Source organism: Heterodontus francisci, chromosome 40 (assembly GCF_036365525.1).
Source record: "Heterodontus francisci isolate sHetFra1 chromosome 40, sHetFra1.hap1, whole genome shotgun sequence".
NCBI classification, from domain to species: Eukaryota; Metazoa; Chordata; class Chondrichthyes; order Heterodontiformes; family Heterodontidae; genus Heterodontus; species Heterodontus francisci.
In genome coordinates, this window is record NC_090410.1 from 7190699 (window position 1) to 7217623 (window position 26925).

Here is a 26925-nt window from a genome sequence, read left to right on the forward strand (position 1 = left end):
CTGTTTCCAGTCCACTTTTGCTAAATCACTCCTCAGTTTAGTAAAATTGGCCTTATCCCAATTGAGAACTCTAACTCCTGCTCTATCTCTGCCCTTTTCCATAATTATGTTAAAACTGACTGAATTATGATCACTACTACCAAAACGCTCTCCCACTGCCACTCCTTCCGCCTGCCCATCTTCATTTTCCAAAACTACGTCTAAAACTGCACCCTCTCTTGTTGGACTTGCTACATACTGGGCAAAATAATTCTCCTGAATGCACCTCAATATATCCAATTCTCTTTCAAAAGTTACTATCGAATCTGCTTCCACCGCCTTTTCAGGTAGCGCATTCCAGATCACAACAACTTGATGTATTAAAAAGATTTCCTCACCTCGCCTCTGGTTCTGTTGCAGTCACCTGAAATCTGTGCCCTCTGGTAACCGACCCTTCTGACACAGAAACAGTTCCTCCTTACTTACTCCATCAATCTCATTCATGGTTTTGAACACCTCTATCAAAAATTCCTCTTAACCTGCTCTGTTCTAAGGAGAACATTCCCAGCTTCTGAAGTCTCTCTGCATAACTGAAGTCCCCTCATCCCTGGTACCATTCTAGACAGAGAGAATAGTAGCTACAATACTGAACTAGTAATCCAGAGGTATGCACTAATGATAAGGAGCTGGGGGAATTTATGTGACTCCAGATCCCGGTGATGTGGCTTATGCTTGCTTTTAGCTCAGTTAGAACACTCTTGGCTCTGAATCAGATGGTTATGGGTTCAAATCTGAGATAAACACACAAAAAAAACAAGCCTGTTGTCCCACTACTGAGGGAGTGCTGCACCGTTGGAGGTGCTGTCGTTTCGATTGAGATGTTAAATTGAGGCCTTGTCTTCCGTTGCAGGAAGACGTAAAAGATCCCATGGCGCTATTTCAAAGAAGAGCATGGGAGTTCTCCCCAATGTTCTGGCCAAAATTTATCTCTCAGTCAACATAACAAAAAACCATTATCTGGTCATTATCACATTGCTGTTGGGAGCTTGCTGTGTGCAAATTGGGTGTACTACAACAGTGGCTACACTTCCAAAAGTATGTCGTTGGCTGTAAAAGCGCTTTGGGACAACCGGCGGATGTGAAAGGTGCTATATAAATGCAACTCTTTCTTTAACCGCCCCTCTTAGTCAACCAGTTGTATCAAACCGCTGCAAAACAAGCCTTAACATACCCCATCATTTAAAGGGCTATGCAACTTGAGCCAACAGCTAAATCGGATTTTTTTTTTTGCAAAGAGCTGGGAGACTTGCAGTCCCACTAAGTGGGTTATTTCCTGGTTTGCTGGAGTGTCTGTGTGTGTGTGTGTTCACTTTATTGACTGAAATTGAAAGTAAAAGTCCAAAAGTAAGAAACTTCTCCATTTCTGCGCGGGTGTCGCTTTAAGGATGAGTCGCGGCTCCAGCGCTGGCTTTGACCGTCACATCACCATCTTTTCACCCGAGGGGAGACTTTACCAAGTCGGTCAGTAATTTGCAGCTTTTCCCCCTCGACAACTTTGTGCTAAAGTTCCGGTTGTTGCAATTATTTCACCTTCTTTGTGGCAGCCTGGTCCATCAAGGGGGGGGGCTTGTGCTCTGATTGACAACCAGATTGCCCAATGACAAGAGAGAGCCGCCTGTCACTCAGAGTGCACCCTCCAATCGGTGCGCGAATGGGGCGGGACATCGCTTGATTGACAGATCCTTTCGTTTTGCATTTCCATGAACATTTCGGTTTGCAATGGAGTAACTTGTTATTAGTTATTTTTCTAGAAAAGGCACATTCATTGGTTTAATTAATGCAATCAGATATTTTTAAAAAACATTTTCAAACGATCTTTTAGCCAGATTCTTTGGAGCGTTTACAGACTTTAATTGTCCTTAAATATGTGTTGCCAAATGATTTCACATTTGTGAGTACAGTTGGAAATTCCTATATTCCAACAGGATTAGGAACTTGCAGAAGAAGCATTGCTGATATATTATTCCCAAATGGGGACTTTCTTAAAGGAGACTAACCTGACTCACCAAACAATCATTTTTAATGACCAACGTTTTATCATCATTTCAGATTTGAAATCTGACCCACCTACATGTACATAGAAGGAACAGTCAATACCTTCCTCACCCTCCAGGATTGCCCTGGAGTCTTCAGAAATTCAAGATTAATCTCCTGCAAGAAAAACCCAGGAGAAAAGCTACCGAGATAGTCAAAAAGTATATATATATATATTTCCCTACACCAGGACTTGAGCACAAAAATCTAGGCTAACACTCCTGTGCAGCACTGCGGGAGTGCTGCACTGTCGGAGGCGCTGTCTCTCGGATGAGAAGTTAAACTGAGGCCCCTCAATTGACATCACACAAACAGATTACCTGGTCATTGTCACTTTGCTGTTTGTGGGAGCTTGCTGTGTGCAAATTGCCTGCTGTGTTTCCTACATTACAACAGTGACTGCACCTTAAAAAATGACATCTTTAAAAATAACATAATTGGCTGTAAAGCACTTTGGGATGTCCTGTGGTTGTGAAAGGTGCTATGTAAATGCAAATCTTTCTTTCAAGGTGCTTCACAGCAGCATGATCAGACAAAATTTGACACCAAGCCACATAAGGAGACATTAGGACAGGTGCCCAAAGCTGTGTTAAGGAGGCTTTTAGAGGAGGGGAGAGACAGAGAGCCTTAGGGAGGGAGTTTCAGAGTTTAATGGTGGAAAAAAATTGAGGATGTGCATTTCCCCAGAATTGGCGGAGTGCAGAGACTCGGAGCATGGTAGGGCTGGAGGAGGTTACAGAGATAGGGAGCAGTGAGACCCCTTGGTAACAGTATGAACAAGGCCAACACATTGGCTAATAGACCAATCAATATGGCAGCCAGCACACTCATGTATATTACCAGCAACGCTGTGATCAGACAAATGTGATTAAAACCTGGATTAAATTAACTGAGATTAAAACTTCTAAACACAGGATTAATCGAGATTTTTTTTAAAAATCAGTTGACAGCCCTAATCTCTGTATTGTACCAGGTGCTAAGCAGGCAGTCCCTTAGGCAATCTCCACAAGTATATTTTTAATCAATTTGAGAGAAAAACCTCAAACTCAAAATGTGAAACTTTTCTGGACAAGAGGAACTGCACTGAAGGTATTTTTCTGAAGATTTTTCTTCGGAGACACTCCCACAAGTTCATTATTGGGATTAGCTTTTAGTTCGGAGTCAATGTACAATGTTTACACCAAAGAGATTTTAAACTACTATTGTAGAAACCCAGTTCTGAACAATCCAGAAGAGTTTTCGAAAGCATTGCTGCCATGCTGAAACTTTACACTATTTCAATAATAAACCTGCATTTCTGCTACATGTGTAATATTTGTAGGGATCGCTCTGTGTCTGTCATTTGCCCGAGGTGAGCTTTCAATCACAAATCACTAAGACCGCCTATTTCCAACTCCGCCCCCTGCCTCAGCCCATCGCTGCGGAAACCCTCACCCATGCCTTTTCTTACCTCTAGAATTGACCATTCCAATGCACTCCTGGCCTGCCTCTTTAAACTTGAGGTCGTCCAAAACTCGGCGGCTACCTCGCACCAAATCCAGATCCCCCACACCCCCGTGCTCACTGACCTACACTGGCACCCGGCTAAGCAAGGCCTCGATTTTAAAATTCTCATCCTTATTTTCCCTCCTGGCCTCGCCTCCCCCTCACCACCACCCCCCCCCCCCCCCCTTCTCTATAATCTCCTCCAACCCCACAACCCTCCAAGATCTCTGCGCTCCTCTAATTCCGGCCTCTTAAACATTCCTGATTTTCATCGCTCCACCATTGGCGGCCGTGCCTTCAGCTGCCAAGATCTAAGCTCTGGAATTCCCTCCCTAGACCTCTCTGCCTCTCTCCTCCTCCTTAGAATCTGCCCTGTATCGTCTTAGGAGACTCAGTGTCATGTCTTGTTTTATAATGCTCCTGTGAAGTGCCCTGGTGGTACTTTGTTGCATTAAAGGCGTTATTATAAAATTAGCTGTTGTTCTTTTCCGATGTGATCTGAAGTTTTGAAATTGTGTATATATGGCTTGTTCAGAAGGTGCAAAAAAAATCCCAGTCTGACAATCCCAGTGCAGTGCTGGGGAAGGGCTGTTCTCCTTGCTGTTCTGACCACTGTTTATGCCTCAATCAGCATCACGAAAACAGATTATCTGGTCATTATTACGTTGCTGTGTGTGGGATCTTGCTGTGCACAAATTGTCAGCAATGTTTCCTACATTACAACAGTGACCACACTTCAAAAGTCCTTCACTGGCTGTAAAGTATTTTGGGACATTCTGAGGTTGTTACAGACGCTATACAAATGCAAACTTTTTTTCATTAGTAACCAGCTTGTTAGTTCGATCCCAAAATAAATAAGGGTGAGGAAAACCACACGGGCTCATTTTAGTTCAGCCGCCAGCCATTGTAGCGTTTCTGGCATCTGTCCACGCTAACCATACAATGGATGGTAGGACCCTAGGAAGTACAGAGGGTCAGAGGGACCTTGCTGTACTTGTCCAGAGATTACTGAAGGCAGCAGCACAGGTAGATAAGGTGGTTAGGAAGGCATACGGGATACTTGCCTTTATTAGCCAAGTCATAGAATATAAGAGCAGGGAGGTTATGATGGAGCTGTATAAAACGCTAATTAGGCCACAGCTGGAGTACTGTGTACAGTTCTGGGCACCACACTATAGGAAGGATGTGATTGCACTGGAGAGGGTGCAGAGGAGATTCACCAGGATGTTGCCTGGGCTGGAGCATTTCAGCTATGAAGAGAGAATGAAAAGGCTAGGGTTGTTTTCCTTAGCGCAGAGAAGGCTGAGGGGGGACCTGATTGAGGTATACAAAATTATGAGGAGCATTGCTGGTTAGATAGAAAGAGACTTTTTCGCTTAGCGGAGGGGGTCAATAACCAGAGGGTATAGATTTAAGGTAAGGGGCAGGAGGTTTAGAGGGGATTTGAGGAAAAAAATTTTCACCCAGAGGGTGGTTGGAATCTGGAACGCACTGCCTGAATGGGTGGTAGAGGCAGGAACCCTCACAACATTTAAGAAGTATTTAGATGAGCACTTGAAATGCCATAGCATACAAGGCTACGGGCCAAGTGCTGGAAAATGGGATTAGAATAGGTAGGTGCTTAAGGGCCAGCACAGACACGATGGGCCAAAGGGCCTGTTTCTTTGCTGTGTGAATCTATGACCGTGTGGTGCTGTCCGATCAGAAAGGCAGGAGGAACTGTACAATCATACAAAACATTTTACTGCTTCAGGTAGTGGTTTATGAAGAAAAAGGGAAGGATTAAAACCTCCCAAAAACTGTGTTGTCACTGTTCATTTGCCAGGAGGCACAATTTAAAATGGCTGTTGTGGATGGAGGCCCCTCCTTGTTTTTCTGGACTTGTCCCTGTTGTCTGTTACTCTTGGACAACTTTCATTATGACTAATACGCTATTTTGCTCTTTTCAGAATATGCTTTCAAAGCTATAAACCAGGGTGGCCTCACAACAGTGGCCGTGAGGGGGAAGGATTCAGTCGTTGTCGTGACACTGAGGAAAGTGGCCGTGAGTACAGACCTCTTCTCCACCCCCTCTCTCCCCCCACAATGAAGCTGACTCTTGCTAGGGTCCAGTTCTATGTGCTCAACAACAACTTGCATTTATATAGCACCTTTGACGTGGATGACCATCACGAAGCAGACAAAAACGGGCAGTATGCCAGAGACGAGGAATATTAGGAGGGGTGACCAAAAGCTTGGTTGAAACACGGGTTTTAAAGAGAGTCTTTAAAGGAGGAGAGAATGATGGAGGGATTTAGGGAGGGAATACAAGAACGTGGGGCAAGATGGCTGAATGCAGTGGTTAGCACCGCAGCCTCACAGCTCCAGCGACCCGGGTTCAATTCTGGCTACTGCCTATGTGGAGTTTGCAAGTTCTCCCTGTGTCTGCGTGGGTTTTCTCCGGGTGCTCCGGTTTCCTCCCACATGCCAAAGACTTGCAGGTTGATAGGTAAATTGGCCGTTAAAAATTGCCCCTAGTATAGGTAGTGGTAGGGAAATATAGGGACAGGTGGGGATGTGGTAGGAATATGGAATTAGTGTAGGATTAGTATGGATGGGTGGTTGATGGTCGGCACAGACTCGGTGGGCCGAAGGGCCTGTTTCAGTGCTGTATCTCTAAACTAAACTAAACTAAACTAAAACACGGCCACCATTGGTGGGGAAATGAGAGGGGACCAATGCACAATAGGCTGGAGTTGGAAGAACAGAGTGAGGTGAGGTGAGGAGGTTGCAGAGAAAGGGAGGAAAAAGAGTTTAAACGTAAGAATGAGGAGCACCAATATGATACCTCACCCTTATGGTCATTTGTCATAGTTGCTCAGTTGATAGCACTCTTGTCTCTGAGTCACAAGGTTGTGGGTTCCAGTCCCACACCAGGGCATGAGCACAAAAATCTAGGCTGATGCTCCTGTGCAGTACTGAGGGAGGGCTGCACTGTCAGAGGTGCTGTCTTTTCGATGAGGCATTAAACCTCATCTTCCTGCTCGGGTGGATGATAAAGATCCAATGGTGCAATTTCAAAGAAGAGTAGGTGGAGTTCTCCCCGGTGTCCTGACCAATATTTATCCCTCAACCAACATCACAAGAAATAAGTGATCTGGTCATTATCACATTGCTGTTTGTGGGAGCTTGCTGTGCACAAATTGGCTGCTGCATTTTCTACATTGCAGTGACTACACTTCAAAAGTACTTCATTGGCTGTGAAATGCTTTGAGATGTCTAGTGGTTGTGAAAAGCGCTATATAAATGCAAGTTTTTTGTTCCTTTTAAAATCTGGATGATAATTAACTCATTTACTGTTTGTGGGAGCATGTGTGCAAATTGATTACTGTGTTTTCTTACATAACAACAGTGACTGCACTTCAAAGTAATTCATTGGCTTACTTTCAGGAGTCCTGAGGATGTGAAGGGCACTATATAAATGAAAGATCGTTCTTTTATGTTAACTTTACTTTTAATTTATTTCGAACAAATGTAACTGAAGTCTCAACCTGACTTTATTATTTATTATTAAAAACTTGCATGGGGCACAAATCTGACTTCCTTTTGGTCATAATTTGCTTTCAAAATTTATCAATTGTAAATTCCTACGTCAATCTTTCTCATTCTGTTTTGCTATGTCAACCGTCACAGTGTTGTTGAAGGCTTTTGCCACCAGGTGGCATTGTGGAGCAAATCACAGTCACCAGCTAGAATATATAAAGAAAGATTAATCAGCTGACTATGAGCAATGCCACAGGCAATCTACTAGCTAGTTTTAAATAGAATTTTATTTTTAATGTCCAGTATTAAGGTACCATAAGAACATAAGAACTAGGAGCAGGAGTAGGCAATTCAGCCCCTCGAGCCTGCTCCGCCATTCAATACGATCATGGCTGATCTCATCTCGGCCTCAACTCCACTTTCCTGCCCGTTCTCCATAACCCTTCAACCCATTACTAATTAAAAATCTGTCTATCTCCTCCTTAAATTTACTCAATGTCCCAGCATCCACCACACTCTGGGGTAGTGAATTCCATAGACTCACGACCCTTTGAGAGAAGTAATTTCTCCTCATCTCTGTTTTAAATCTGCTACCCCTTGTCCTAAAACTATGACCTCTCGTTCTAGATTGCCCCACCAGAGAAACATCCTCTCTACGTCTACTTTGTCAATCCCTTTAATCATCTTATACACCTCAATTAGATCTCCTCTCATTCTTCTAAACTCCAGAGAGTAAAGGCCTAAACTGCTCAATCTCTCTTCATAAGACAAACCCCTCATCTCTGGAATCAATCTCGTGAACCTCCTCTGAACTGCCTCCAATGCATCTACATCCCTCCTCAAGTAAAGGGACCAAAACTGTACGCAATACTCCAGGTGCGGTCTCACTAATACCTTGTACAGTTGCAGCAACACTTCCCTACTTTTATACTCTATTCCTTTAGCAATAAATGCCAAAATTCCATTTGCCTTCCTTATTACCTGCTGTACCTGCATACTAATTTTCTGCGATTCATAAGGTACTGTGCACGGCAATAAACGGGGCACAAACAAAGAAAAATTAGAGGGAACACTGGGTGGAAATATTACATTTTTCCCTTAGAATAATGGAATAAAATTCCTCACTGGCAGATTGTATGAATCCAGCATTGTCATTCCTGCTATACAAATAGAAAATGCTGGAAACACTCAACAGGTCGGGCAGCATCTGTGGAGAGTGAGAAGCAGAGTTAACGTTTCAAGTCAGTGCCCTTTCACTCCAGTTCTGTTTCTCTCTCCACAGATGCTGCCTGACCTGCTGAGTGTTTCCAACATATTCTGTTTATGTTTCAGATTTCCGCAGTATTTCGTAATTTGTTATGTCGTTCCTGGTTTGTGTTTTTTCAGGACAAGCTCATTGACGCCAGCACAGTCACGAACCTTTATCGACTGACTGACAAGATTGGCTGTGTAATGACTGGCATGTTAGGTGAGCCGTTTATTAGTCCTTGTTTACATTTGTGTTCTTTTGGCTCCAAAACAACGGTGCTTAATGCAGCTCTTGAAAATCTTAAGGAGTTTGACGGGGTAGGTAATGAGAAAATGTTTTCCCTGGCTGTTCAATCTAAACACGGGGTCACAGTTTCAGGATAAGGGATTGTTCATTTAGGACTGAGTTGAGGAGAAGTTTCTTTGCTCAAAGGGTTGTGAATTTTTGGAATTCTCTGTCCCAGAAAGCTGTGGATGCTCAGATAGATTTTTGGGTACTAAGAGAATTAAGGGATTATGGGGATAGTGTGGGAAGGTGGTGTTGAGGTAGAAGATCAGCCATGATCTTATTGAATGGGGCAGCAGGCTCGAGGGGCCGAATGGTCTACTCCTGCTCTTATTTCTTATGTTTCTTTTGTCTCCCGATGTAACCAGCGGACTGCCGCTCACAGGTCCAGAGAGCTCGTTACGAGGCTAGCAAGTGGAAGTATAAGTATGGATACGACATCCCGGTGGACATGTTGTGTAAGCGGATGGCCGACATCTCCCAGGTCTACACTCAGAATGCAGAAATGAGACCCTTGGGATGTTGTAAGTACAAATCTTTTTTCATGCCATGAGTGGTTAGGATCTGGGTGCGCTGTCTAAAAAAAGCGGCAGAAATGGATTCCTGGAGAGGTGCCTGTTATTTACAGGACTAAAACCGCACCTTCTCACCTCCTCTCCCCACCCACTCCCACTACCGTCGACCTTCACTCTCCCCACCTGGGTTCAATTATTCGCACTTGCATCCTCTAACCCTGTTTATCCTGAAAACTGATCCAGGATTAGTCTCCCTGTGTAAAAGTCAAGAGCCAAAAATAACAATAATTTCCTGAGTATTGCAGTGAATTTAATCAGAAAATCGCCGAACTGAATGTTTTGGGCAGCACAGTGTAAGAGGTTTCTGCTCCCGTTTTCTCCCTTACTTGACTTTATAAAGTCAAATTGCACAGATACAGGGTTGGGCGGAACTTGTTTATTAAAACCCTCCTAACAGCCTGATACAAAGACCTGTAAACTAATTTAAAGGACACCACACAACACCTTGATTGGTTAGTCCAATTTAAATCCCTCCACGATTTAACTTTGGCTCCTGCCCAAACACACAAGTCACCAGAAGGGAGTGTTGTTGAGCAGAGAGACCTTGGGGTGCAAGTACATAGTTCCCTGAAAGTGGCAACACAGGTAGACAGGGTGGTGAAGAAGGCATATGGCTTGCTTGCCTTCATCGGCCGAGGCATTGAGTACAAGAGTTGGGACGTCATGTTACAGTTGTACATAACGTTGGTTAGGCCGCATTTGGAGTACTGTGTGCAGTTCTAGTCGCCGCACTACAGGAAAGATGTGATTAAGCTAGAGAGGGTGCAGAAAAGATTCACAAGGATGTTGCCTGGTTTGGAGGGCTTGAGTTATAAAGAGAGATTGGATAGGCTGGGTCTGTTTTCCCTGGAGCGAAGGAGGCTGAGAGGGGACATGATAGAGGTATATAAAATTATGAGAGGCATAGATAGGGTAGATAGCCAGAGCCTGTTTCCCATGGTCGGGGTGACTAAAACTAGAGGGCATAGATTTAAGGTGATAGGGAGGAGGTTTAAAGGGGATCAAAGGGGTAAATATTTCACACAAAGAATAGTGGGTATCTGGAATGAGCTGCCTGAGGAGGTGGAGGAACAGTAGCAACATTTAAGAGGCATCTGGACAGGTACTTGAATGAGAAAGGCATAGAGGGATGTGGAATTAATGCAGGCAGGTGGGATTAGTATAGATAGGCATTATGGTCGGCATGGACGCGGTGGGCTGAAGGGCCTGTTTCTTTGCTGTACAACTCTATGACTACTTATAAGATGAAACCTTTTCAGAAAACCACAGGCAAAACCCCTCATTCAACTCAAAATCCAAACCCTCCCAGGATTTGGTTGTTATACTTAAAATTGCTTTAAACTCTCAGCCTCAGATACCCCCGGGATTGGCTGATAATTCACGATCCTCCATGTGATTGGTCCTTCTGGTGAGAATCTGTAGGTCCACGAGCCAGGTTGACCGTTCCTGACCCTCCTTCTTGACTGCAGTGTCAAACCCTTCGACCTGGTCCTTTTTATGATGATCCTTTTCAAAATATCATAAACATATCTCCTGAAGCCATCCTGCTGGATGGTCAGCACTTAGCACCTTTTAATCCTTTTCCTCTGTTATCTGCCTGGTCCAGACAGATCCATTTAATGCTGATGTGATTTCCCTGACCGAGAACAATGAATTCCACCAAGGTGAGGTATTCCGGGCTCCAGAGCTGATATACACAAAAAAGGTTTCTCTCCTGTCTTGACAGGAGTGAATGCTATGCTCTGGGGCCAGTTAGATATAACAATGGCCTCCCCAATTACTTAACATGATGGCAATTATCCTGTGTCATTGTTATGATAATGTCCCAAATTCCAGTCCTTGAACAGTTAAAAAAGGGAACTGGATAAATACTTGAAGGAGAAAAAAATTGCAGGGATATGGGGAAAGAGCGGGGGAGTGGTGGGACTAACTGGATTGCTTCTCAAAAGAGCTAGCACAGGATCAATGGGTCAAATAGCCTCCCTCTGTGCTGCAGCTATCTGTGATTCTATGAAATCACACTTTGTAAAGCTGTTATTTTTCCTTCAATGGGGCACAGGAACAGGATGAGGCCATTCAGCCCTTCTAGCTTGTTCCGCCCTTCCATTAGATACTGGCTCCATTACGTAACTCCATATCCCTGCCTTGGTTCCATAAACCTTAATACCCTTATAAGGCAATATAGTCATGGGCTATTCCCCTGCCTCAGAAAGCAAGCAGTTTATTCCCAAGCATTTTTTCTTTCTGAAATTGTGAAGCCCTTGGTGAGTACCCAAGGTCCATATTGTGGGGACCTGCAAAGATGGAGGAGGAAGGAAGAAAGAAAAACTTGCATTTAAATAGCACTTTTCATGACCTCTGAACATCCCAAAGTACTTTACAATGACTTAAAGTGTGGTCACTGTTGTAATGTAGGGAAACCCAGCAGAACCGAGATTAGAAAGTCAGCCTGCCAAGACTAGCAATGACAAACCCACATCCCTAGCACCTAGGGTTGGTGACTGTCAGGAATTGTCCTACACTGAAGCAGGCCATTTGGCCCACCCAGTCTGTGCTGGCATTTATACTCCACAGGAGCCACTTCCCATTCAACTACCTTTCGGCATAGCTTTCTATCCCCTTTTCTCTCATGTACTCGTCTAGTTTCCTTTTGAAAGCAATTAAGCCAATCGCCTGAACCACTTCCTGTGGTACCAAGCTCCATATTGTAACCACTCTCTGAGTAAAGAAAAAATCTTTGAATGCTCTCATTTATTAGTTATTAAAACATTGGAGATGGGGGTGGAGAAATGGCTGTTCCGTTAACAGTCGAGCTTAATCTAATTGGGCAACCAAGAGTCTGTTTGCTTTCCAATTGGCTTGTGGAAAGGCAGCGAAGCCCAGAGAATGGACCAATGGTGGGAGTGCGGGGGCAGGGTGGCTCCCGGCAGGAGGTCGCGTGAAGAAACCTCCAGGAATACGCCCAACGAGAGTTGGCATCCCCGCAGGCACAGCGCAGACAAACCTGTGCGTTAGAGCCTGTCAAACCTCATCCCAGCTCAATATTTTACAGGTATGATCATGATAGCGATCGATGATGAACATGGGCCCAAGTTGTACAAGTCCGATCCTGCTGGTTACTACTGTGGCTTCAAAGCCACCAGCGCGGGAGTGAAACAAATTGAAGCCAACAGCCACTTGGAAAAGAAGATTAAGAAGAAGCCGGACCTGACGTACAAGGCCACTGTAGAGGTAGGTAGGAATTTCCTTATCCAGCTCGTCAATCTTTGCTCCTTTTATTCTGTTTTAGGGGTCAGGTATGTATATTTTAGGACTTTTCTAGGGGACAACTGTATTTGTTTTAGAATTTTATTAGCGAACATATATGTGCGTATCAGAATTTTTTTAAGGGCTAGTTATATGCGTCAGGATTTATTTTAGGGTTAGATGTGTGTCTTTTAGGGGCCAGATTTTTTTTTTCATTCACAGGATGTGAGTGTCACTGGCAGGGCCAGCATTTATTGCCCACCCCTAATTGCCCTTAAACCACTGCAGTCCTCTGTCATGGCGGTTTGGTACAACTGAGTGGCTTGCTAGGCCATTTCAGAGAGCACAGAGCATAGCACGTGTAGGCCAGACCAAGTAAAGTTGGCAAGTTCGCCCCACTAAAAGGACATGAGTGAACGAGATAAGTTTTTACAACAATCATAGTTTCATGGTCACCATTCCTGATACTAGCTTTTCATTCCAGTTTTATTTAATTAAGTGAATTTAAATTCCCCAGCAGCTGTGGTGGGATTTGAACTCATGTCTATGGATCATTAGTCCAGGCCTCTGGATTATTAGTCCAGTAACATTACCACGATGCTGCCATAACCTGATAAATATGCAGTTCAAAATCTTTTCATGGCTTGATATGTGTCTTTTAGGATATTTCGTATGTTTGTCCTTGTCTGCTTTTTTCATCTGGGCGGCACCACACGCCATGGTCTGTGTGATAGGGTCCAACATTGGGGAGTGCATTTCCTGACTGAGTGCCGGCTCGGGGTGTTGAGAAACCAACAGTGTGCATTTATTTTTCATTCAGAAGATCCACAGGGAAAGAGCGGTGGGGAGTGGGAGTAATTGAGCAGCTCTGCCAAAAGAGCTGTCACGGGCACGATGGGCCGAATGGCCTCCTTCCATGCTCTATCATTCCCTGATTTCCCCGATTCACAGACGGGAACAGCCGTTCTGAAACTGAGGGGGTACGTGGATCATCCCGCTGGGGCAACAACACTCTGCAACTCAACAAAGATGTGGCCCTGACTGTGGGTCAGAGCCAATGGGCAACCCTTGCCCAGGGTCCCAGAAACTGACAGAATATGCCCAGCCTTGGCTTATGCAGCGCTTTCTGAATCACTGAGATGTGGTGACCTCTATCGTTTCCCCCATCAAGGGATCTGAGATGATCAGGAAGCAGCAGCAGGGGCGGTTTAAAGCTAAAAGTTTTGAAAACCATCTGGAGTTCCCACAGAAACTGTAGTGGGTTATGTTACTGAATCACACTGAGCGGAAAGGCCCAGGTATAGTTCCCCTGAGCCCTGCTGAGTTCACTGACCTCCAATATAGTGACAGCGAAAGGGATATGTTCAATGCTGCTGGGCTATAGAGAGGGAGGTGGGTTGGAGAGGATAAATATCATCCAAATTTCTCACTGACTAATTCTGGGGTCTGGTTCCTTGGGCCCTCTGTTGGCCCATCCAAGTGTTCATTCTTCAAGTGTGAGCATAGATAGTCTGTGTTGGCATGGCATTAAAACATACATTAAAACAAAGCATTAAAACAAGGGCAGCACAGTGGCGCAGTGGTTAGCACCGCAGCCTCACAGCTCCAGCAACCCGGGTTCAATTCTGGCTACTGCCTGTGCGGAGTTTGCAAGTTCTCCCTGTGGGTTTTCGCCGGGTGCTCCGGTTTCCTCCCACAGCCAAAGACTTGCAGGTTGATAGGTAAATTGGCCATTATAAATTGCCCCTAGTAGAGGTAGGTGAGAGGGAAAAAATGGGATTAATGTAGGATTAGTATAAATGGGTGGTTGATGGTCAGCACAGACTCGGTGGGCCGAAGGGCCTGTTTCAAGTGCTGTATCTCTAAATAAAAACAAATAAAAGATACTGGCTTTGGGGCCTGATGATGCCCACAACACCCGTGCAAACCAAAGCTGAACCCGCCAGAAACTTGCCTGATTTTGGTCCTTGGCAAACCAATGTCCGGGGTAACCCAGCCCCCAGCCCAGACTGGCGGGGGGTGGTGAAGGCGAGGGAAATAAAATGTTTCAGATTGCGCTCTGAATGGCACTGGATTTGCCAACTCCAGCCACGCAACTTTTCAATATTAATCATTCAAAAGAAAAATTCCTGCAAGTCATTTTTGTAGCACTTATGTGAGTAGCTGCACAGATTGGCATAACTTGTCAACGTTCTTCATTACTCAAAGGGGTTTCTGTTTTAATTGGAGAATGCGCTCACTGCATCCCCAGGGGAGTTAACCAGAAGGAACTCTAGAGTTGGATGGTGTAAAGGAGCTGAATTAACCACAAGCATAGCCTAAATGACAAGGTCAACGGTAACACCATGAGAACCTATCTCCACTGACGTTAGTCACTCTCGGGGCATACTTGGGTCCAGAAGAAAGAAGGACCATGCATTTCTAAGGCGCCTTTCACAACCTCAAAATGTCGCAAAACACTTTACAAGCAATGAAGCATTTTTTTTTTTTAACTGTCCTCACTGTCACAGCCAATTTGTGCCCATCAAGATCCCACAATGTGATAATGTATGTACAGAACTTTAGGTACAGAACTTTAGTTAGGCCACACTTGGAATATTGCGTACAATTCTGGTCGCCACACTACCAGAAGGACGTGGAGGCTTTGGAGAGGGTACAGAGGAGGTTTACCAGGAGGTTGCCTGGTCTGGAGGGCATTAGCTATGAGGAGAGGTTGGATAAACTCGGATTGTTTTCACTGGAACGACGGAGGTGGAGGGGCGACATGATAGAGGTTTACAAAGTTATGAGCGGCATGGACAGAGTGGATAGTCAGAAGCTTTTTCCCAGGGTGGAGGAGTCAGTTACTAGGGGACATAGGTTTAAGGTGCGAGGGGCAAAGTTTAGAGGGGATGTGCGAGGCAAGTTCTTTACACAGAGGGTGGTGAGTGCCTGAAACTTGTTGTCGGGGGAGGTGGTGGAAGCAGGTACGATAGCGACGTTTAAGAGGCATCTTGACAAATACATGAATAGGATGGGAATAGAGGGATACGGTGCCTGGAAGAGCAGATGGTTTTAGTTTAGGCAGGCAACAAGATCGGCGCAGGCTTGGAGGGCTGAATGGCCTGTTCCTGTGCTGTACTGTTCTTTGACCAGATCATTTGGTTTTCAGTGAAGTTGGTTGAGAGATACTCCCCTGCTCGTCTTTGAATTAGTGTCCATGGGATCTTTTATGTCCACTTGAGAGGGCAGACAGGGCCTCAGTTTAATGTCTCATTGAAAAGACAGCACTTCTGACAATGTAGCACCCCCTCAGTACTGCTCTGGGAGCGTCAGCCTGGACTGGGAGTGGGACTTGCACCCATGATTTAACAGTGAGAATGCTACAGTCTGAGCCACTAAGGTGACTTGGCTTCCATTTACCCTTCTTCTGTCCTCCTCCTGTGTTGTGCGGGAGCAAGCAATCCCTCAGTGCTCACTCGCAACGCCTCTGGGAACCTGGGGAATGTTGTGCCACCTCTCCAATTCTCTCTCCTCCTTTGCGACACTCCTTAAAAACTACCTCTTTGACGAAGCTTTAGGTCACCTCCTAACAATCTCCCTTACTTGGCTCAGTGTCAAATTTTGTCTAATAATGTTTCTGTGAAGCGCCTTGGAGGGTTTTACTACCTTGAAGGTGCTATATAAATGCAGGATGCTGTTGTGATGAAGTGCTGACCAAATCCTGGAATCTCTTGCAAAAACGTGATGTTGTCTTAAGTTTAGATTTTTCCTCCTCTTTTCTCCCTGCAGCTTGCGATTTCCTGTCTCTCCACCGTCTTGGCGCTTGACTTCAAAGCAACGGAGATAGAAGTTGGGGTGGTCACGGTGGACAATCCCAAATTCAGGTCTGTCGAACCCTTCAAATGTGTTTGGGAATGAACAGCTGCACAGGAGTAGGCCATTCGGCCCCTCAGACCTCTTCCACCATTCAATTGGATCATGGCTGATCTGTATCTACGCACCTTGGTTCCGTAACCCTTAATCCCCTTACCCAACAAAAATCTATCGATCTCAGATTTGAAATTTTCGATGGACCCCTCCGCCCCCCAGTCTCAACAGCTTTTTGGGGGAGAGATGGTTCCAGATTTCCACTCCCCTTTGTGTGAAGAAGTTCTTCCTGAACGACCTGGCTCTAATTTTAAGGTGATGCCCTCCCCCCCCCCCCCCCACCTTATTCTGGGCAGTCCCAACCTCAGAGCAAATAGTTTCTCTCCCTCTCTACCCTATTAAATCCTTTAATCATTTGAAACACCTCAAGTAGATCACCCCTTAATCATCTAAACTCAAGGGCATATGAGCATTGTGTATGCTACCTGTCCTTATCGAACCCTCTAAAAGGCTCAGTATTGTGGTTAACTTGGAGACTTAAAGACTCTGAATACACTGATTAAAGTTGCAGGTAAACTTTGTGCAAGTGGGAAGGCAGCTTGTGTGCAGTTGATTTGAGAAGGAGCTCATTTACAGGGTTACGTTCTTCTAAGGAAATCCTCCCCACCCCTCCTTCCCCCAATGGTGCTGATGTGTGCTGGGTTACCTTTCTGCTGCTCTCTGCCTCGTATTACCAAACTGAGGGGCCGTTCTTCCATGAATGAGCCAAGACCCTGAATGTCAGTTGGCCGTTCGACCGTGAAGGGCATCAGAACCCATCCTGTCCCCACTCCATGGAAGGTGTTCCAGTGTGAGTCACTGAGAGGAATGCAGGCCAGGATTTTTATCCATTGCCTACCTAACCCAGGGGTGCTAATCTAATATTCTTCTCTCCCTCACGTATTTATCTAGATTCCCCTTAAATGCATCTAGTATTTACCTCAACTCCTCCCTATGATAGTGAGTGCCACATTTCCACCACTCTCTGGATACAGAAGCTTCTCCTGAGTTCCATATTGGATTTATCAATGATTATCTTATATTTATGACCCCTGGTTTTGGGTTCCCCCACAAGGGGAAACATTTGTTTGGGGTAGAAATGGTGAGATTGGAAGCGATGAGAAGCATTAAAATTCAGGCTTGCCTTGATAAGTGGCAAGTAACAGTCACGCCACACAAGTGCCAGGCAATAATCATCTCCAATAACAGAGAATCTAACCATCTCCCCTTGATGTTCAGTGGCATTACCATCGCTGAATCCCCACCATCAACATCCTGGGGGTTACCATTGACCAGGAACTTTGCTGGACCAGCCCCATAAATACTGTGGCTAGAAGAGCAGGTCAGAGACTGGGAATTCTGCAGCAAACCCACCTCCTAACTTCCCAAAGCCTGTCCAACATCTACAAGGCACAAGTCAGGAGTGTGACGGAATATTCTCCACTTGCCTTGATGAGTGCGGCCCCAAAATCATTCAGGAATCTTGACACCATCCAGGACAAAGCAGCCCGCTTGATTGGCACCCCATCCACCACCTTAAACATTCACTCCGTTGACCACCGGCGCACAGTGGCAGTAGTGTGTACCATATGTAAGATGCACTGCAGCAACTCGCCAAGCCTCCTTAGACAGCACCTTCCAAACCCATGACCTATACCACCTAGAAGGACAAGGGCAACGGATGCAAAGGAACACCACCACCTGCAGGTCCCCCTCCAAGCCACACACCATCCTAACATGGAAATATATCGCCATTCCTTCACTGTCGCTGGGTCAAAATCCTGGAACTCCCTTCCTAACAGCCCTGTGGGTGTACCTACACCACACAGTCTGCAGCAGTTCAAGAAGGCAGCTCACCACCGCCTTCTCAATTAATGATGGGTAATAAGTGCTGGCCTTGCCAGAGACGTCCACATCCTACGAACGAATAAAAAAAACAGATTTCACCATCAATGTAGCCGTGACAGATACAATATTTATCATGACCCAGAAATTCTCCATTTTGTTTTCTTCACAGATGCCTCAGTGAGACAGAGATTGAAAAGCATCTGGTGGACATTGCTGAGAGAGAATGACTCCTTCATAGATGCCAAGAAAACTGCACTGAAGCAAAACTCTATGAACTTAGGAAAGTAGGAAGACAAGTCCAAGAGACTTGCCCTTGAAGAAAGAAAACTAGGTCAGGATGTTAAAAAAAATCCACTGTTCCCATTCTTTTAACCGACTTTAAACACACTGTACTCTGAATAAAAAAAATTCCACCAATTCAAAAATATTTGCGGTAACTTTTATAAGTGTTGATTATTCAATGGATACAATATCAGCGCAGCTCATAATAAAAAAGGACATTAATATGCAAATATATTGCTTTGGACTCTTTTTTAATCATTTAAAAAAAGTATAAATTGTTCAAGATTGTTCATTGCATTGTTGTGGTTCATTGATAAATATAAGCTTTTTTGCTATACAATATGATTAATATTTATGTTAATATATATATGTGTGTGTGTCAACCATGACTCAATGGATAGCATTCTTGCCTCTAAGTCGGAAGATCATGGGTTTAAGTCTCACTCCAGAGGCTTGAGCACAAAAATCTAGGCTGACACTCCAATGTAGTAGCAAGGGAGTGCAACACTATCAGAGGTGCTGTCTTTTAGATTAGATGTTAAACTGAGGCCCTGTTGGCCCTCTCGGGTGGTCATAAAAGAGTCCATGTCACTATTTCGAAGAAGAGCAGGCGAGTTCCCCGGTGTCCTGGCCAATATTTATCCCTCAATCAACATCACTAAAAAAAAAAATCTGGTCATTGTCCCATTGTTGTTTGTAGGAGTTTGCTGCAAATTGGCTGCTGGGTTTCCTACATTGTCACAGTGACTACACCTAAAAAGTACTTCATTGCTGTAAAGTGTTTTGGGATGTCCTGAGGTCGTGAAAGGCGCTATATAAATGCATGTCTTTTTTTTTTAAACAAGATGCCAATTTGCGTTCAAATTTGCATTTCCTCTTACCAGGTCGATGATGAGTGAACCTGCACTGTACCCTCTTTATTGCCTCAGTATCCTTCCTACAGTGTGGAGTCCAAAATTGCACAAGGAGTTCTCCACCTGTTCTGAACTTACCCTTTATCAGTTTGAACTGATGTCCTCTTGATTTTGAGGGTTAAGTTTCAGTTGAGCGTTAACCTGATGCAGTGCCCAGGCTTTTTTGAATTGCCGCTTTATTTTGAAGGAAGATGGGGGTTCTGCTTGAACAGGGAGCCCTATATCTACACCTTTGCTCCAAGGATTAGTAAGGCACAGAGCTGAGGCCAGGAGCTTCCTCACAAGACAGAGAGTCAGCCTAGGTCATCACACCCCAGCAGCTAGTCTTTCAGTAGGTGTAAGTTTTGGCAACGTAGCCATCCATTTTTGAATGATACAGGAAGCCCCAACTGGAGCTGAAAGGGCACAAAGTACATTTTAGGAAATGCCCTCTGCAATACTGAAAGCTATTAAACCTTTTGAAGCTTTCTCTGATGCCTCAGTGAATGAATTACCTAGTATCGTAGCAGGCATAGAGAGAAGGAAAGTCCCAGGTTCAACACCCAGTCTGTGTTGAGTTAGTAGTGGAGGTGGGCTGCTAAAATTAGCCTCAGCACCCCTGCTGAGTGAGGCTAAAATTACCAGTTAGGATTGCTGGTCCTGATCGCTGGCTCAGTGTCTGGTGTAATGTGTGTGTTTATGGAGGTTTAGTGAGGTTAGAATCAGCCTGGGCTACATTAAACTCTCTCAGCAAGCAAATACTCCTGATGCTTGTGGTCATTTTCCCAACACATGCTGCCACCACGAGATATTCAAAAATAAACTATCCCCTTTAAAGCTTCGGTTCACACATGAACGATGGCCAACTGGCCAAGGTACTTTCCTTCGAATTAATTCTGGGGACGTGGGTGTCACTGGCAAGCCCAGCATTTATTGTCCTCAAAATCTCACTGGATTTGAGAAGGTGGTGAACCTTCTTCTTGAACCACTGCAAAGATGTTAACGTAGGGAGTTCCAGGATTTTGCTCCAGGGATGATGAAGGAACAGCGATATACGTCCCAAGTTGGGATGGTGTGTGTGACTTGGAAGGAACTTAGAGGTGGTGGCATTTCCATGCATCTGCTGCCCTTGTCTTTCCAGTTGGTAGAGGTCGCTGGTTTGGGAGGTGCTGCCAAAGAAGCCTTAGCAATTTACTGCAGCGCTTGTTGCAGATGGTGCACACTGGAGCCACGGTCCGGGGGTGGCAGGGGGGGCATGTTTAAGTGGGTGGATAAGGAGCCGATGCCACACCCATGGAATTGGACTTCTGGGGGTCACTGTTTTCAGGAGGGCAGAGAATTGGGGGTGACTGCAGTTTAAGGTTTTATTCCCATTTACTGGATTCACTGCACAAAGAACGTGTACAAGTAATATTGGAAGAAGATCCTGCCGAAGTGATCGTAAAAGAGTAAGTAGTTGAGATGCTGGATGGTCTAACAATTGATAAAGAGGAGGTATTAGAAAGGCTGGCTGTATTTAAAGTTGATAAGTCATCAGGACCAGATGGGATGCATCCAAGGATGCAGAGAGAAGTAAGGATGGAAATTGTGGAGGCACAGGAGTTATGCCAAAGGACTGGAAAATTGCAAATGTTAAACCCTTGTTCAAAAAAAGGGGTTAAGGATAAACCCAGAAACTACAGGTTAGTCGGTTTAACCTCAATGGTGGGACAGCTTTTAGAAATGATAATCAGGGGCAAAATTAACAGGCACTTGGACAAGTGTGGATTAAGGAAAACCAGAAAACAGATTTGCTAAAGGAAAATCATGTTTAACTAACTTAAATGAGCTTTTTGAGGAGGTATTAGAGAGGGTTGATGATGGTAATGCGGTTTATGTGGTGTACATGGACTTCCAAAAAGCGTTTGACAAAGTGCCACATAATAGGCTTGTCAGCAAAGTTGAAGCCCATGGAATAAAAGGGACAGTGGCAGCATTGGTACAAAGTTTGCTGAGTGACAGGAACCGAAGAGTGGTGGTGAACAGTTGTTTTTCATACTGAAGGAAGGTATATGGTGGGAGTTCCCCAGGGGCCCCTACTAGGACCACTGCTTTTTGACCTAGACTTGGGTGGACAGGGGACAATTTCAAAATTTGCAGATGACACAAAACTTGGAAATATTGTGAACTGTGAAAAGGATAGTGATAGACTTCAAGAGGACACAGGCTGGTGGAATGGGCAGAAACGTGGCAGATGAAATCTAAAGCAGAGAAGTGTGAAGTGATACATTTTGGTAGGAATAACGAGGAGAGGTAATATAATCTAAAGGGTACAATTCCAAAGGAGGTGCAGGAACAGAGACCTGGGTGCACAAATCTCTGGAAGGTGGCAGGTTGAGAAAGTGGTTAATAAGGCATATGGGATCCTGAGCTTTATAAGTAGAGACAGAGAGTACAAAAGCCAGGATGTTATGATGAAACTTTATAAAACACCGGTTCGGCCTCAACTGGAGTATTGTGTCCAATTCTGGGCACTGAAATTAGAAAGAATGTGAAGGCTTTAGAGACGGTGCAGAAAAGGTTAATGAGAATGTTTCCAGGGATGAGCAACTTCAGTTATGTGGATAGATTGGAGAAGCTGGATTTGTTCTCCTCAGAAAGGAGAAGGTTGAGGGGAGATTTGATAGAGCTATTCAAAATCATTGGCGGGGGGTGCATCTAGACATTGTAGATAGAGAGAAACTGTTATCGTTGGCGGAAGGATTGAGAGCCAGAGGACACTGATTTAAGGTGACTGCCAAAAGAAGCAAGGGCGACATGAGGAAAAACTATTTTGTACAACGAGTGGTTAGGATCTGTAATGCACGGCCTGAGAGTGTGGTGGAGGCAGATTCAATTGAGGCTTTCGAAAGGGAATTGGATAAGCAACTGGAGAAAACAATTGCTGGGCTAGGGGGGAAGGCAGGGGAGTGGGAGTAGCAGAGTTGCTCTTGCAGGGAGCTGGCATGGATATGACAGGTTGAATGGCCTCATTCTGTGCTGTAATCATTCTATGATTCTAGTAGGCTCTGAGGGTCAAAGTGTTACGACCAGGTGAGAAAGGTGTCTCGGGGTCTTTTACTGTCGTCACCTGGTCTTATTGTAACAGGATTTTATTTTTAACACATTGTGTTTTGCGCTCCCTCTTTGGTGAATCTTTGTTCACAGCTTTCCAATTATAAGTCAAAGAAATTAGCACAAACAGGCCTTCTTAGGTCTAAAGAAGAAAAGTGAAATTATTAAACCTTAAACTTAAACTCTAATACGTCTATGGATATATGACACACCCACGATAGCATGCACACGTGATACACATATGCAAATGGGGACAGAAAAGAGAAGAAAAATAAAATGGAGGTTTGAGGCAATATCAGAAGAGTTTCTTGTTTACTGTGCTTCACGATCACAGTAGTCCTTTTGTAAGTAGTCTTGCTTTTCGTTGTGGCCCAGTATTATTCTTAAACCTTGTTCACTGTAGGAGACTTTTCTCTCTTGGGGTTCATGTGTCTTCAATAGTTTCTGAAACTGGTGAGAGCAAGATGAAAGCAGACAGGAGAGAGGTGGTCTCAATCGAGGAGAAAACAACCTCCTGAGTTCAAAATCCCTGTTGGAAGTACAAATTCAAAAAATTCCAAAATCAGCCAGTCATGTGACCAAACCGGCCCGATCACATATGTTTGTGTATTTGGCCATCTTAGCAGTTAACCTGGAATGCTAGCCTTTTCACCTTCAATATCTGGTAATCAAAAGTCCATTATGGATTTCTCCAGTTTCCTCCCACAGCCAAAGACTTGCAGGTTGATAGGTAAATTGGCCATTGTAAATTGCCCCTAGTGTAGCTAGGTGGTAGGAGAATGGTGGGGATGTAGTAGGGAATATGGGATTAATGTAGGATGATAAATCGGTGGTTGTTGGTCGGCACAGACTTGGTGTGCTGAAGGGTCTATTTCAGTGCTGTATCTCTAAATAAATTAAAATAAATTGGAGCAGGGAATAGCTCCTTTGTCCTTTGAAGTACTAACTGTTGATATGCTAATGTCTCTCTCAAGCCAAAGTCTCCAATTGTTTTTTAAAGCAAGTTCTTTCTTCGCCACCAACAGTTTAATATCAATGTTCATGTGGCAAAATTAATTTTCCTCATTCTTGGCAGGTTTGCCATTGCCATTTTCTTGGCTTGCCTGACAAAAGGTAAATATTAAAAACAGAAGCAAGCCATCCATCTTCAGAAATCTTACACCTGTGACCATTGAAGGCTCACTCCATTCTCTCCACTGTAGACAAAGTACCATTAAGACATTACAGTATGACATTTTAAAAGTGGTAACATTTCTTTTCCTGGGGAACCTGAATTCATCTCTGTGGTCATCCAGTTCTGACCTTGTTTGGCAACTCTCAAAAGCCCTCAAGAGATGGCAAATCACAGCTGCCCCAATTTGGGGGAAGAACACAACTAACAGGACAGGTAGATAAAGTGGTGAAGAAGGCCGAGGTATAGAATACAAAAGCAGGGATGTAATGCTGGAACTGTATAAAATGCTGGTTCGGCTACAGCTGGAGTATTGCGTGCAGTTCTGGTCACCACATTACACGGAGGACATAACTGCTCTGGAGCGAATACAGAGGAGATTTACAGGAATGTTGCCAGGGCTTGAAAGTTGCAGCTATGAGGAAAGATTGGATTGGCCAGGATTGTTTTCCTTAGAACAGAGAAGGCTGAGGGGTGACTTAATTGAGGTGTACAAAATTATAAGGGGCCTAGGTAGACAGGAAGGACCTGTTTCCCCTAGTGGAGTGGTCAATTACCAGGGGGTGCAGATTTAAGGTGATTGGTAGAAGGATTAGAGGGGACATGAGGAAAAACTCTTTCACCCAGAGGGTGGTGGGTGTCTGGAACTCACTGCCCAGATCAGTGGTGGAGGCAGAAACCCTCAACTCATTTAAAAGGTACCTGGACCTGCAACCGAAGTGCTGTAACCTGCAAGGCTGCGGACCAGGTTCTGGAAGGTGGAATTAGATTGGGCAGCTAGTTTTTTCAGCCAGCGCAGACATGATGAGCTGAATGGCCTCCTTCTGTGCTGTAACTTTTCTATGGTTCCATGGTTCTATCCCTTGGGGCCTACTTTCACCCAAACCCTTCCCTATCTCCTTCCAATCCCACCCAAACATTCTGCACCAGCACTCACTTAATCACCAGCAAGGAGCATATGAAGTACGAAATAAATGGCGCAGGTTAGCCAGAAAAATAGGACCACAGGACATAAATGGAAATCAGTGAAATATATTTAAAACAGATATTAAGGATTTTTTTTTGTTTCAAATGCAAAATATGTGGATTAATTGGTTAGGCAAAGCATCGGAGATTGTCGAAGTGTAGTTGGATCCTAATGGATGGCTTTCATGTATCAAATATGGTTTCCTTAGCCGTTTTTATGTTGGGAAAAATTGGGGTGATTTAAAATACATTCTATAGAATTAAAATACTACAGGGATGAATGGTAAAGGGACTTTTCCTCAGAAAGAGTACCACCGCACCCTTTCAGCCTGGACAAAGTAGCAGGCAATAATTAGCTGGAACATAATTATTGCTTTTCAGCGAACATACCGTTTCACCAGCGTGTCCTGCATGCCAATGGGAGCTGTCAGTCAGTGATTCAACAGCAAGAAGTTTCAGGTATTTTCCTTTGCGTAATCTCAAAGTCACAGTGAGACATTTTTAAAAAATGCAAGGCATTTCACAATTAAATTTGCTGTCATCGGTACAATTCACAAGTATAGGAGCCAGTATGGATTTGGGTAGTATATGTGACAATACAAGTAATCTAGGACAGGCAGGATTTATTTAAATGACTAGCGACCAGAATTATTAATTAAATGACTTGGATTTCTCATTCCCCTTCAGATATTGAGTAATCAGTTGATCCTGAGTTATGAAATTGCAGACTGGAAATTCCAACTTTTATCAATTGCAATGTAATCAAGGTGTGACGGAAAATTGTAAAATCTGAATCAGGTGCTTTAAGAACCGAACAGGAAAATGGACTGCAGCCCATGAAACTTGTTCCTCGAGGACCCTGACTCACTCCCACCCTAGCATCCAACTGCACTTTATAAACACACTAATTTTGTTGACTGCTACTCTACTTACTTCAAACTTTGAGAAAAATAAAAATATGTGTATCTATGTAATGCCTTTCACAAGCTCAAGATGTCCTTTACAGCCAATTTGGTATTTTTTTTGAAGTGCAGTCACTGTTGTAATGTAGGAAACACAGAAATGTGCACACAGCAAGCTCCCACAAACAGCAATGAAATAGAATGACCACATAATGGTCAGGACACCGGGTGTACTGCCTTGCACCTTTTACAATAGTGGGATTTTTTAAAATATAAAAGAGAGAGCAGACGGGGCCTCGTTTTAATGACTCATCTGAAAGATGGTGCAGTGTTTCCACAGTCGTGCACCAAAGTATCGAGCTGAGATTATGTGCGAAAGTCAGTACTTAGCATTTATCTGTATCAAAAATCTTGCGCTGTGCACACTTCCTGTTAACTTTTTTCCATTATAATTTCTAAGTCCATATTTATAACGGCAACTGCCTATGTAAACTAGTCACACTGTAATTACATCCTTCTGGCACCAGAGGTGCTGAAAGGACAGACAAACTTTTACTGGAGCTGCAAAGATCCTTTGATATGTTATGGAGGTATATATGACAGAATGCATGACTTTAAAATGGGAACTGAATTGCAAGTGCTCAATTCTGGTTGGAGTCATTCCTAGCACAAAGGAAGATGGTTGAGGTTGTTGGAGGTCAATCATCGCAGCCCCAGAACATTGCTGCAGGAGTTCCTGAGGGTAGTGTCCTAGACCAACCATCTTCAGTTGCTTCATCAATTCCTACATCATAAGGTCAGGAGTGGGGATGTTTTCTGATGATTGTATAATACTCAGTACCATCTGCAACTCTTCAGATACTGAAGTAGTCTGTGTCCATATGCAGCAAGACCTGTACAACATTCAGGCTTGGGCTGATAAGTAGCAAGTACCATTTGTGCCACACAAGTGCCAGGCAATGACGATCTCCAATAACAGAGAATCTAACCATCTCCCCTTGACATTCAACAGCATTATCATTGCTGAATCCCCGTTATCAACATCCTGAGGTTACCATTGACCAGAAACTGAACTAGAGCAGCCACATAAATACTGTGGCTACAACAGCAGGTCAGAGAAGAGGAATTCTGGGGCGAGTAACCCACCATCTACAAGGCACATGTCAAGAGTGCAATGGAGTACTCTCCACTTGCCTGGATGAGTGCAGCTCCAACACCGCTCAGGAAGCTTGACAACATCCAGAACAAAGCAGCCCACTTAACTTGTACCCCATCCACCACCTTCAACATTCACTCCCTCCATCACCGATGCACAGTGGCAGCAGTACCATATACAAGACACACTGCAGCAACTCACCAAGGCTACTTCAACAGCACTTTCCAAAACTGTGACCTCTTCCACCTAGAAGGACAAGGACAGCAGGCGCATGGGAACACCACCATCTGC

General features: G+C 44.3%; 1 protein-coding gene across 1 annotated transcript; it reads left to right on the forward strand.

Annotated features, from left to right (window-relative positions):
- Positions 1 to 1360: 1360 nt before the first annotated feature.
- On the forward strand, positions 1361 to 18690 carry LOC137353027 (proteasome subunit alpha type-6-like). The gene is made up of 7 exons (XM_068018946.1): positions 1361 to 1500; positions 5508 to 5602; positions 8467 to 8548; positions 8983 to 9138; positions 12242 to 12420; positions 16207 to 16301; positions 18341 to 18690. Exons 1-7 carry the CDS (start codon positions 1425 to 1427, stop codon positions 18396 to 18398), a joined length of 741 nt encoding a protein of 246 aa, XP_067875047.1. The 5' UTR covers positions 1361 to 1424; the 3' UTR covers positions 18399 to 18690.
- Positions 18691 to 26925: the final 8235 nt, after the last annotated feature.